This window comes from Epinephelus moara, chromosome 20 (genome assembly GCF_006386435.1).
Source record: "Epinephelus moara isolate mb chromosome 20, YSFRI_EMoa_1.0, whole genome shotgun sequence".
NCBI classification, from domain to species: Eukaryota; Metazoa; Chordata; class Actinopteri; order Perciformes; family Serranidae; genus Epinephelus; species Epinephelus moara.
The window spans coordinates 29,354,653-29,368,823 of record NC_065525.1 but is presented as its reverse complement, the minus strand read 5'-3'; the positions used below and the strand labels follow the sequence as shown (position 1 = coordinate 29,368,823).

Below are 14,171 nucleotides of genomic sequence, written 5' to 3'. Positions count from 1 at the left end.
ATTCAGCCAATCGTGCTCATTGTTCAGAGACAAACGTCACCCGTATCTCATGCTAAGCAAAGTGCGATTGGCTGGAAACATGTCACATGGGAACAGATGCCTTCAGGGCTCACAAAAAAAACTCCGGCATACTGATTACAACCACACATTCATGAAATGGTCAAATTATCGTACATTTGGCCTTTTTTGGGATTATTGATCATACATCGCACAGAGGGCCAAATTATCATACAAATACGATAATTATCGTACACCTGGCAACGCTGCCGAGGCGGCCTTCCGCAACAGGAGGGGCTGTTGAAGACTTGTGGGAGGAGCTGTTGATGACGCCACACGTGCGACCCACTGGCGGTGGTAAAACAGGAAACAGCTGATAGCAGGACTTAGCGAGCAGCTAGTAGCAAACCTGATAGACACTGTAAAGATGAGCAACTGGGGAGACAAGGCATTGCGCGCCCTCCTTGCCCTCGCAAACGAAGAGGCCATTAACCGTCATCTGACGGGACGGTGAAGAATGGGCCGACTTATGAGAAAATCGCCCCGACTATCGCCGCCTAACTAGCCGCGGCTTCCCTCCCACGTCACTGTTTACGTCTTAGCTGAGCCACACGTTTTGTTACTTGCTCACGCCCCCCATTGCCCCGAAAAAGGCGCATTCTGTATAAACAGAAGTAGGTAGGCGGTCTTTTGCTGCACTCCCCGATTTTGTTTTTATACTGCCAATGCTGAAAAAAAGACTGATCGGGCTTTCTATTCCTATCTAAAAGACTTCTTTTTGTAACCAGTGAAGTCGCCCTCTGCTGGCCGTTATGATATTGGATGCTGGTTTAAGGCACAAGTCCTGCATCAGGACGGGTACCTGCGCGGTGATCCACAAAAAAGGCTACTCGCAAATTATATTTTGTCTTAATTTTATTTGCAGATTGCGGCTGTTGAATTGATAAATACATTAAATTAAAAAAAGGAATAAAGATAATTTAATTTAATTTTTAACATTTTAGTCCTCTGACTGCTGAATTGCATGTCAGATCGGTCTTCTACGCTAGCTGAAATATGAGAGCTGCTTCAATGGGGTGCGTTACTAACAGGCACGTTAACTGTGAAGATGTGCTGCTTAATGTTATGAGAATAAGCAAAAAGTATTGAGTTAAACTGTATTTCCTTAATTACCTTCATTTTAAAACATTGTTTAACATGTATTAAATGTCCACTTTAAACATCCTTTAACTTTAAAATTATTTGAACAGCGCATGGTAATTATAGGATTTGGGGTCAGGTTGCAGAACTAATTGGTCATATGTGTGGGTGGCAGGCGGGTGTGGTATTGCACGTTGTGGTGCCAGTTCAGGAGCAGGTGTTGAAAATCAGACCCGTACAGGACTCAGCTTCCAGACAGGCTTTTCTCACAGCAGACACTTTGAGGCCGTTTACACGTACACGGTGATTTTGATAAACGGAGACATCTTCCTTCGTTTGTGCCCTTCGTTTACACGCAAACGGAGATTTCTCCTCTGAAAACGAGTCTTTCTAAAAACTCCGGCCAGAGTGGAGATTTTGGAAAACTCTGGTTGCGCGTTTGCATGTAAACTGAGATAAACGGAGATAAACGGAGTTATAGGCAGCTGACGTCACAGTATGCGCCGTAACTTGCGCCTGTGTCAAAAGTGCGACCTATGTTGCTATGGTGACAATGGATACATGGAAGGCTTGAGCTTCTCGTTACACTGCCACCTACAGGTTTGGCGTGCTCTTGTGTGTATATATACACGGGTAAGTGTAAACGAAGATCTTTTTGAAAACGGAGACGGTGAAATGTCCGTTTATGAAAATAGCCAGCAACGTGTAAACGGCCTCTTTGACTTGTCATAGCAGGAAAAGCACAGGTGTTAGTAATAACACTAATGATGGCTCTGCTCTGTTCAGGTGATTCAGTGAGTGGCCCAATGCCAGGAACCTGAAATCAAAGCAGCTAAAAGGATTTCAGCCATCATTAATGTCATTATTTACACCTGTGCTTTTCCTACTGAGACAAGTCACAATGTCTCCTGTGGAAAAGGCCTGTTGGCTTCACTTTTCAGACCCAAGATAACCCCTTCTGGTAAACAGTATACCACACTAGCACCAACATTTGCCTCAAGGCACCACTGTGCCTTTTTACAGCCTTAACTAGCCGCTAGCATGGCTGTAAACTGTAGTCGTGTTTGTACATGTATAAAAAAAACTGTAGTGTTATTATTATGGTGCCTCTAATCATACTGTACATACTTATTACATACTTATTTATGTGTAGTGTGTAACCAGAGAATGCTATGCTTCTTTCTACAAGCATGCCTGGGGTGTTTGAGCCTCTGTCCTCGTCCCACTCTCTCCCCCTCTCTGGCATCTGTCCTTCTCGAACACAGGACTCTTTGTCTGGGCAGAAAAAAGCACACTTTGTCATGTCCTACCTCTGCTCTGTCCAGGACTCTGATGAGCGAGCCACTGCATATGGATTGACTGGCCTGACGTATAGCCTGAGGAGCCCTGCGCCCAATCACAATCCTGCTCCTTCCAGAGTGTGAGCAATATCTCGACAACACAATCAGTTTTGCACATAAGCCGTCCTTTTGTCAAACCGGTTTGTCATACAACAGAAAGAGACGCCTCATGTGTTCCTTAAAGAGGAAGTGTAGCGCAGGCTCTTGTGTAGGTTGCTCGTATTACCCAGTCTTTTTAGTTTTCAAACAGCAAACACAAAGAGCTGCCTGTTGGACCAGACAGCTCAGACTCACTGCATGCTATTTATGCAGCACTGGAACTAAGCTAGCTCCTCAGGCACTCTCCCATCACCAGCCTTAACTCTGAAATGTTCAATATTCTCTTAGCGTTTGGGGCCAAACACAGAACACAGAGTGTTGGTTTATTGCTTCAAGGTGCTGTGATATCATAGATTAAGAATGAGCATGACATAGGTCACATTGTGACCTGGCAGCCATTGATGGATCACCGCTGAGGCCTGCAGCACAAGCAGAGTGGAAGATGTTTGGAAAGCGTATCCATGCAACTTCCATATTCACACTCGTGCACCTGGAGGAGTGCAAGTCGAGCCAACATTGTACGACACAGCTGGAATGAGGGGCCGGAGCTTTGTCTTATGAAAACAAGATGGCCTTTGGCAGGATGAAGCCTGATTCATGAGAGCAGCTCAGATAACACGAGTAACACAACCCAGATGTTTCACTCGCACTCAAACCCAAAAACAAGTATGACATCGGACTATTTTTTTTGATGAGGAATTTAATCAGCCCATTTCCACTGCTGCTGCCGCTACTCGAAATTTCTACCCACACTGACTAACGGCTGGAGAAATCTGAGGGTCTCTCTGGATGAGTGGCTCTGCTAAATGAATTAGCCTCACACTGATGAAAATGTCCTCCCAAATCTGCTGAGGAGCTGCCCTACTTTTCACTCCATTTGTTTCAAACACTTATGTAGGCGTTCTCCGGGGGTGGTTGAGGTAGTAGGGTGAAACGGGCCGAGGACTGAAGGTCTTTGGGGATGGCTGGAGACGAAGGGAGGGGTGAAAGCTCAGTAACTAGCAGGGAGAGCTGTTACAGCATAGCAGATGGCAGTGGTGAAGTCTGACAGTGAGGTGGACAGTCCTTAAATGAGAGGTCACAGATTCAACACAGGGTAGAATTTGATGAGATGGAGTTCCCATCTCCAGCCAGGTGACCTGTACGAGTGTCACTGAGCGATCGGATGAACTCCTACTCGCTTTAACTGACTGTTATTCTCTGGGATTTAAAGGAGCAGTGTGTAAGATTTAGAGGGATTTAGTGGCATCTAGCGGTGAGATTAGAGACTGCAACCAGCTGAAACTTCTTCTGGGCAGAATTCCTTCAATGTTCTTTGTTCAGGAGGTTTTTTACCAGGAGCTGAATTACCTGGCGAAGTCTCCTCCTCTCTCAAAGACAGATTGCATAAGATTGTCCCCGATGTTTCCCCCTCTGTAGCTGGCGTAAATTGTCGGAAATTGTTCACTTATTGTAAGAGCATATTTGAATGTTTCTCTAATGCCCATGAGAAGAACAAGAACTGGGAGCCTAACCCACTCGCTAGTTGGTGTCCTGGGTGCCACGAGTGCGTTACCTTTGGCAGCTAAGTATGAAACTCACGCCATTTCATTTGGTATAGTTGTGGCAAAGAAACTTATTCTACTTATGTGGAAGTCAGTCCGTGCACCAACATGTGATATGTGGATAAGAGAGCTGATGAAGGTATTGTATTTAGAAAGGTTAAGGTTTTCTAACAAGGATAAGATTCAAATATTTGTCAGAATTTGGAGCCCTGTACTCGAGTATCTCAAGAGTAATGAATTGTAATGGCCTAACTGAGTAGCAGTATGCCCTCTATAACTGTGTCTACGTATTTTATTCTACTAGAAATGTTAAAGTCCCAGGACTTGTTTGTTGTCTTTCTACCATTAGAGACGGGACGCTAGCTCAGCACCTGCTAATGTGTTCAACGTTTCTCTCTGATAAGTTACGCAAGTATAAGTTACCTGGAAACCCATTGTGGGGGAGCCCTACTGTGCAGAGTTTGCATGTTCTCCCCGTGGCACTAGGGTTTTTTCTGGGTACTCCGGGTTCCTCCCACAGTCCAAAGACATGCAGGTTAACTGGTGACTCTAAATTGTCCGTAGGTGTGAATGTGAGTGTGAATGGTTGTCTGTCTCTATGTGTCAGCCATATTCTGGCGACCTGTCGAAGGTGTACCCCGCCTCTCGCCCAGTGTCAGCTGGGATAGGCTCCAGCCTCCAGCGACCCCCAACAGGTTATGGAAAATGGATGAAAAAAATAAATGCTCGTTGCGGAGGGGGTGCTGACTACGGCGGCAGACAAGAATCTGTAAATGGCCCAATCTAGAGACAGTGCTTGGTTTGTCCGCTCTAGGCTGCTGTAGAAACACGGTGGTGCGAAATGGTGGACTCTGTGGACAAGGACCAAAGGATTCTAGGGTAAAACCTGACGATTCTTATTTTCATGTGGTTACACACTTAAGAAAATATATTTATTATATCATATTAATCTCTGTCAGTATATCCTCCTGAGTCCTACACACTGGACCTTTAAAGGCTGGGCTCTATTAGACCCATCTGTCTGATCATATGCTTATCACTATGAATGTGAGAAAATGTTGTCTTTTAAAATTAACGAGCCAGGCCTACGCCCACTGCTGCTTGACTCACCCAGTGATATTAAGTGTGTCAGTAGAGCAGAAGAAGAGAGACAGACATGAAGCGGAAGACAACACGGAGAGCAGGAGATACACAAACTGAAACTGATAAGAGAACAGGAATAGAACAAAGGGAGGATAGTCCCAAACACGGCACAGCAGCACACATCATCCCATCTCCTCCAACAGGATCTGCAGGAGGCCCTGTGTGCCCCCAGGGTGCCTCCCTCAGCACCTCAGCCCTGCTTGAGCCCCCTGTTCCCCACGCTGCCCTACATAGCACACAGCGTCTGTCCAACACCGTGACCCATTTAATATGACCTCGCTAGACAGCATAACATAAAGATCCGACTGCATTAGCCTCAATCTTAACCCAACGAGGGAGAGCTGTGTGCTGCTCTGCTTGAGAAATATTAGCCACATTTTGGGGGCAAAGTTAGGGGGAGTCAGGAGAAACTGCAGATGCTGCTTTTCCTGCACTGCAGTGTGCTCTCTCTTGGATCAATGATCTAGTTAGAGATTCAATTTTTCATGCAAAAACAGACCTTACACTCATCTGCCCACTGCAGCACTGGAAGAAACAGCAATGCAGCACTTCAGCATTAAAGGTCCAGTGTGTGAATTTAGGGGGATATACTGTACATGCAGAAATAAAAATGATAACTATGTTTTCTTTAGTGTATAATCACCTAAAAATAAGAATCGTTTTGTTTTCATTAAGTTGGCATAAGCTGTTTATATCTATATTGGGAGCAGGTCCTCGTCCACAGAGATCACCATAGCCCCGTTTCCACCAAGCAGTACGGTACAGTACACTTTTTTTCCATTTCCACTGTGAAAAGTTGTGGATGGTACCAATGGAACCGTTCTGTAACGTCCCCATTTTTGGTCCCCCCTCTGTTGGGGTACCTAACGCACAGATCTGGTACTAAAAGGTGGAGGGGTACCTAACGCACAGATCTGGTACTAAAAGGTGGAGCTGTGAACACTGCAGTCTGTTGATTGGTCAATAGAGGACGGTCACTCTGCTCCGGGCTGAGCTGTGGCTGGTTTTGAGGCTCATGTAACCACTGTTCATACTGTGGAGAGTTTTATTAGTAGACTGTCGCATCAGCTGAAGTCTGAGGGAAAAAATTACTTAATTCGCTGGGCCGACTGCCGGCAACTTTCAATATGGACCGTTAACTTGTAATGTCACTTAATGTACGAGCTGACGACCTGAATCCATCAGCACGCCTAAATTTTACTGTGACAACTTTGACCATTACTTTAGTTTTTGAATGACATACACGTTTAGTAATGACTGGATATTCAAGCGTTTATATATATTAATTTCGTCGGGGACGGCATATATCCCAATCCTCACTCGTTGCAGAGCTTCATTCCTGTGGGCTCTGGCAACACTAAACCCCTGAGCTTGCCTGAGAAGGACTAAATGCACAAACCTGCTATTTCTAAATATCCCATGGAGAGAGACTCTCACTGCAGCCTGTTTTATTTTGTTATGAAAATGTCGGCGTATAGCCTTGTTCTGTGGACGATAAACGAGGTGCAGACTGATAAAGGAGGAAATACAGTGAGTGCTGGATGGAGCAGTGAGTGACAACAACCCCACCCACATTTAAGAGTACTGTTTGCAATGGAAACGCTAGGGTCTAGGTACCATGTGTGAAGGGTTACTTTTGGTTCCAAAGGCACCATACTGAAAGCGTTTGGTGGAAAGGGGGCTCATGTTGCACCGCCATGTAGCCCAGGACAGACAAACCAAACACTAACTCTAGATAGGGCCATTTGTGTTTTTGTGTCAGCCACCATAGTTGGCAGCCCCTCCATTACAAGAGTGTTGGGACAACACTGAATTTTTAAAGTCAAACTGCTTTATTCAGTGTTTTCACCATTTTAAATCACCAGGTCTGTTTGTTCTGAAGAGGAAGAGACCTCTGCAGATAATTTGGCTCCAGTTAAAAACCTACAGATTATCTGGATATTAAGTTAACACAGAAAAAAGGTGGGCACATATTAGCAGGTGCTGGGCTAGCTTCCTGTCCCTGACATGCCAAATAGCTTCTGAGAAAAACTGATTTGTTGCTTGAAACGGCTTTATTCAGTGTTTTTACCAGTTTAAATCACTAGGCCTGGTTCTTTTGAAGAGGAAGAGACCTTTGCGGAAAATTTGTCTCTAGTTTAAAACCTCCTAAATGTCTGGATCTTAAGTTATCAGAGGAAAGAGGTGAGCACACACAGCTGGCTGCAGTCTGCAGTCCTTACTGCTAGATGCCACTAAATCCCCCTAGATCTTACACACTGGACCTTTAAAGTCCTGAACTGGAATGAGGCAAAATCACACATAACTGGGTGAGTTTGCAGTGGGTGCGCTCTAAATTCTTAGCAGCATTAGTGAAATAAACATTGGTTCAGCAGGATGCACAGAAACTGAGCCTGCTTCTTGCTAAACTCGCTGTCCCTCCCTGTTTAGGGCTGGGTGGGTGGGATTAATAAACCCACAGACATATTCTTATGCAAACAGGAAAGCATTGTCCCCGTTGAGAGGAAGTAATGTTTGCAAGTGTTCACAATCGCAGCTCTAATCTGGTGGAACCATCATTTACAATGTAAGGTCAGGTCATGTGGGCACACATGAAACCACGAGCACAGGTGTTTGCAGTGACATGAGGGAAGCTGGGTCAAGATGATGAGGCCGTGCTGTTTGGAGCATAGGGTGGCACGTATTAAGCGTCCCCCTCCGTCATGGCCTCTGCGCACCCCAAATAAATAACACACACACACACACACACACACACACACACACACACACAGGGCAACAGAGCTGGCACACTCATTGAGATGGAACAAAACCGTCCCTTCAGCAGAGAACAGAGCCCCAGAGGGGAAGAAGCCTGCGGTGCTTATTGGTATTCCCTCCAGCTGATCCTCATGGATACAGACACTCTCCCAGAGCTCACACAGGGAAACGGGAAGAAAACCAGAGAGGGAGAGCGAGGGGGAGCGACAGGGAGCACATCTTTGATTGTAGTCAGAAAGCTGACCAGACATCTCCTCCTCCTCTCATCTGCATCCCACAGCTGCCTATGCGGCCGTGCTTTGATTGCAAAAGCCTTTTTTTAGAGGCCAAATAGTATGCATCATCATGATGACAGGGGAAATAAAACCACCATCAAAGTCTGAAGTCTTGAGTTTCCTGAATGACTAATCCTCTGGAGGTCAGCGCAGTGAATTGCTTGAGACGTATTCGCTATTATCTCATAGACAAGCTGGTCCAGGACTAAATCAATAGCCCATTAACACTCCCAGCGTCAGCTTGCACCCGTGGACTGAGAACGTATTGAATGGGATTCAATTAAGATAAATATGCAGCTATATTCAATGCTCTGATTCGAAGTGAGGGAGCAAATAGAGCCAGTGACGCTGCAGGGTTGGTGAGGAGTCAAGCAGCTCATTAGCCACGAAAAACATCAAAAAAGAAAGAATAAAAAAAGGAACAATAGTTGCCTGTTAATGATTCACATCATGGAGAACATGGCACATTAAGAGGCTGCTAATTATACTGTTGTGATGGCTAATGTGTTTGCCTTTTGTCTGCTGACATGAGTGTTAGAGAGCTTCAGGTGAAGGTTCACGTGAGGACAAACGTGTCACTGAGAAATGGCACGCATATCTCCGCAGAGTCGCCATCCAGCGAGGGTTAAAGACTCAGGCGGAGGTGTTGCATCATCTTTGGCCTCTAACCCACTATATCTGCTGCACAATGGCTTTTTTGAGGGACAAAACTGGAATGTCGTTTGCAGCCAACAAAAGGAGGAAAAGCATAATTACACAGTCCGGTGGTGACAAACCAGCCAAATTGTCAGATATGTTGTTCTATTATATTGTCTTGATGATTACACCACAACCGTCTAATTTGTTTACTTGAGAAGCTGGCTTGTGAATCTTTCAGGAGGAAATGTTATTGATTTGATTCATTTAGAAGATTCAGCATTACACTTCCATCCAAAGCATCTGCAGTGGCTCATACTGCAGTTTTAATAAGAGCTAAACAGGCCAAAGAAAAGCTGCCATGCGTGATCCCTTTGAAGGCGACAGGTGACGGGAGCTGCAGGCCTGAAGGCTCACACATAGAGTTCGTTAGAAAGAGAAACAACCTGCTGTACGACACCTGACTGACTTTCTGGTTGCACCAGACTCACACTTGACTGAGCATTCCTCCTCTCAGTGTCACTGAGACTGAGAGCACCTGGCTTTAAAAGCATATTCTGGTTGATCTGTCATAAAACGTTAGGGGATTTTTCTGAGCATGATACATTAACATTGACGGATGTTTGGATGGTTTTCCCCTGAAACCTGTTGGCGTCATGTTGAAGGTGTTTTAGGGGATTATTTTTTTATCTGAGACAATGGTTTAAGGAACAAGAGAGGCATCTGTTGTTCAGGTTTTTAAGCATTTGAGCAGTGGTGGAATGTAACTAAGTATATTTACTCAAGTACTGTGCCTAAGTGAATTTAAGGCACTTAAGTTTACTCTTTTCATACCACTTTATACTTCTACTACACAACATTTCAGAGCAAACCTGTGAGCTTTAGTTATTAGTTACTTTACAAATTTTTGCATTAAAACATAGAGCAGTTTTTAAAAGATGATTTTTTTGTCATACGTAACAGTTTAAGTACAGGTGAACTGTACTGTAAACTAGCTGATTGACTGAGATTTAATTGCCAACTATTTTTTATAAACATTTGAGTCATTTTTGTACTTCATTTTGAATAATTTGGAGCTTAATAGAATTTGCTGCGTACTTTAAGTACTTTGAGTACATGTTCCTTATTTTACTTAAGTAACATTTTAAATGCCGGACTATAACTTGAAATATTAAGTATTTTCACAGTGTGGTTTTAGTACTTTTACTTAAATTAAGGATCCAGATACTTCCTCCACCACTGGATTTGGGCTACATGAATAAAACTGCCTGGTTTAACAACATTTAAGTGTAAGGATATAAGAAAAGATACGCTCTGACAGTAATAAGGACAACGGGATTTCAAAGCCCTCTTTGCTGCTGGGTTAAAATTACTGTAAACAAAGAACATCCACACTATTTACACACTTCACTCATTAAAGATTTCACATACAATTATTATAGTGTGTTAAGTCTATACTGTAAGAATCTGTGTGGTGGTAAATGAAAAGTATGTGATCGCTATGATAAAATCGTTAAGTATGTTTATCCGTCTACATCTGCTCTGATGCTGCATATTCTAAATGTCAGGACATACGAAATGGTTAACATGAGCCACCCGTCAAATTAGGTGAGGTCAGGTTAAAATTTTTTCCTCCAAAGAAACTAGGTCAGGCATTGAGTCATTATGTGGCCACAAAAACAGAAACACCTGTGAGATGATGTGCAAAACAACTGCAGCAAATACCTGACTCAGGTCTTTCAGTTTCTGTTGTGTAGGTGATTTACTTTTATGTTAGGAGGAGAACAAACATTAGTAATACCGGTGAATCAATGCAATACAACGTCACCACGAACTACAGCATAAAGGAATCACCATAGAGATGAATTAACAGCCATCAGAATCACCAGGCTCAATTCTTAAACATTTAGTCGATCACTCAAATAGAACATAATGATATAATCACAATTAATAATTTGAGTAATTTTTGAAGCTCAAATCCCCAAAATCCACTGGATGTAGCTTCACCCATGCGAATATTTTGCACGTTTCTTGAACTAGAAATCTGTTGATTGAACACAACAAGCCATTTCAGGACATCAAATTGGGATGGGGACTTACGGTGGGCATTTTTTTTTTACTATTTCATGATATTTTAAAGACCAAACAATATCGATAACAATAATCGATAAAGAGGAGACACTACAGCTAAATAGAGTAAAACTTTAAACTAATAGATATCACCATGAAACTTCCCCAGTTGATTACTTCTGTTAGGACAATTGTTTTTTGTATTACAAGTTTTCAAAAACGTTATGTCAAATGTCAAGTTAGGCACTGTCCAAATAAGCGTGCTAATTTGCATAACTTTACAGAACAAAGATCTGAACATTGGATAAAAAATTCTTGTCTCATTCGGAGTCTCTCTCTCTATAAATAAGAAAATACTGTCATTTTGTCATGTTTTGAGAAATATAATGTTCTATAAATCAGGCTATGACCAATATACGAACTAGCCGCTCTGTAGAAACCTTAGTGGGAATAAAACTGGGTGCTACTGAAGTGAAGAATTTTTGGCTCAGACTGTAAGAAAAATCCTATTTTGAAAAAATGGCCTTTAAATAAATGTATTGCAAAATTACATATATTTTTAAACAAAAAAAGACTCTACAGGTGCAAAATTTAACTCAGAGAAATCCCCATGAAGCTACCCCAGTTGATCACTTTATTATTATTATTTTTTTTTTTACATATTACAAGTTTTCTGAAATGTCCTGTGTGAATATAAACGAGGCATTACCTAAATGCACTTTTTGCACACACTTCCAGAACATAAATCTGAACATTGGATAAGGTTCAAAGTTCTTGTTTCACTGGGAGTCGACATACTTTTGTCTCACTATAAATTAGGAAATGCCGTCATTTTGTCATGTTTTGAGGGATAAATGTTGTATAAATCAGGCTGAGTGATATATGTATTCAGAATATAGATGGGTATAAAACAGGGAACCTTGGTGCGACTGAAGTGGAGAATTTTGGGCTCAGAGTTTGAGGAAAAACCCCATTTTGAGAAAATGACCTTTCACAATACGTACTGTAAAATTCCACATATATTTTAGACACTACAGCTGCAAGTTTTAACTAATAAAAATCACCATAAAAATTCCCCAGTTGATTACTTATGTTAAGACAGTTATTTTTTGTATTGCAAGCTTTCAAAAACATTATGTCAAATATGCAAATGAGGCATTATCTAATCAAATATGTGCTAATTTGCATAAATGCCAGAACAAAAATCTGAACATGGGATGAGGTTCAAAATTCTTTCTCTTTCAAACATTTTTACAGAGGGAAATTTGGATATCTCTTTCTGTCTCTCTATTAATAAGAAAATACTGTTAACAGCCATTAAAAAAAATCAATTGTCACCATGTCTGAGGAATAAAATGTTCTATACATCAGGCCATGAGTGATATATGAACAAATGCCTCTGTAGAAACCTTCAGAATATAGATGGGAATAAAACAGGGAAGTTTGGTGCAACTGAAGTGGAGAATTTGTGGCTTGGAGTGAAATTAAATGTCCTATTTTGAGAAAATGGCCTTTAAATAGATGAATTGTGAAATTTCATACATTATTGTAGACAAAAAAGACACTACAGGTGCAAAATGTAACTCATGTATATCACTGTGAAACTACCCCAGTTGATTACCTGTATGAAAACATTTTTTATGTATTAGAGGTTTCTGAAATGTTCTGTTTATCTTTTTGCACACATTTCCAGAACAAAAATCTGAACTAAAATAACCCCAGTGTGTATTCTTCTCTCCACTACTCTGATAGAAGACATGTTATTGAAGCCAAATTGACCAGTACACTGAAAAACACAGTTTTCACCAGGGTGGTGTCTCCTTAAATTATCGATATTGGAAATAATGGTTAGTTTTAGAGCTAATCTGGATGTAAAGCAGCACATATCGATTATTGACCCGTTTGAATATCGTCAAATATGAGGACAAGCCCATGATGAGTTCACAGACAGTTGAAGACATCATGTAGCACTCAGACATGTTGTCTCATTGTCCTGGATGTGTCACCGGGTTAAAGGCTCTTTGTTAGCCGGAGATGAGCAGCTTTACGCGGCGCAGCTGTTGTTTCACATGACGTGGGGATGAACACACAGCACTGTGTCGCTGGTACAGTGAGGGGACCTGTCGTTTATGACACAACAATGCTACACACACACTCACATGATACTCACCATCCGGCTGCTGAGGTATTTCTCCACTTCTGATAAACTTCGCACGGACACGTTGGCGCTGGGCATAATAATCCCGTGTGTGGTCAGTCAGGAGCCGCTGGGTCTTCACTTCAGGTCCGGGACCAGTTCACAACTCACGGCTAGTCTCAGGTCCATGTTGAGCCCCGTTTCTGTCCCTCTGTGTCACACACACACACTCCCGTACACACACACTCTCACATACACTCTGACTGGCCCCTTGAACATACAAAAACTATGTGTGAAGCAAACTCCGCCTCTTTCTCTCTGCAGGGTGGCTGCTGCTCTGCGCGAGGAGGGTTAACTCTTTCAGCACGTGCCCCTCAGTGGTAGATAAAGAAACAGCCTCGTCATTTGACTCTGCGTGTGTTTGTCATCAAGAGGAAATTCTTATAACAGTCACACAGTGGTTCAAAGAGTGGTTTTACTTTATGGTGTCTGATGATAGATGACTTTAAAATTAAAACAGTGTCAACTGGGAGTGAATTCATAATTTAGAAGAAGCCAAAGTGTGTTGCAATACTAATAACTCATCAGTGGTGGTACTCAGATCATGTACTTAAAGGGACAAATGAAATATTCTTCTGAGACCTTAACTTTTATTTGGTATGCAGCTTTGATTCCTCCTTGCTGTTTAGGATCTGTAGGACCCCATAAGTTTAAAAAACTAAACATCATCAACGATAATTTAGTCCCAATGTCCTCCAACAAGACAACTTTAAAGTCAGTGTCTCACCTTGTTACTGTTGCTAAAATTGGTCAAATGTGTTGCCATATCAAACTACAAACATCATTAATCATAAATAAACACGTTTCAACCATAAAATGTGATCAGGTTTTGGATCTTGTCCACTTTTGTGTCGGGGTCGGCCGCAGACTTACTTGGCAGAGATGGCAGCCGTCTTGTTTTTACACAGATTAGTGTGTCATATTGTGGTCTCACTACCACTAGATGGCACAAAAAAGTGTCCAAGAATGAGGA

The 14,171-nt window shown here is 42.4% G+C and overlaps 1 protein-coding gene across 1 annotated transcript in view; it reads right to left on the bottom strand.

The window, feature by feature from the left end:
- LOC126408151 (transmembrane and coiled-coil domain protein 3-like) overlaps positions 1 to 13,422 on the bottom strand; it is a 25,479-nt gene extending 12,057 nt beyond the window's left edge. Inside the window, exon 1 of the mRNA XM_050073548.1 lies at positions 13,172 to 13,422. Coding sequence (XP_049929505.1) covers positions 13,172 to 13,237 — 66 coding nt within the window. The 5' untranslated portion in view covers positions 13,238 to 13,422. The remainder of the gene's footprint in view (positions 1 to 13,171) is intronic.
- Between the last annotated feature and the right edge of the window lie 749 nt (positions 13,423 to 14,171).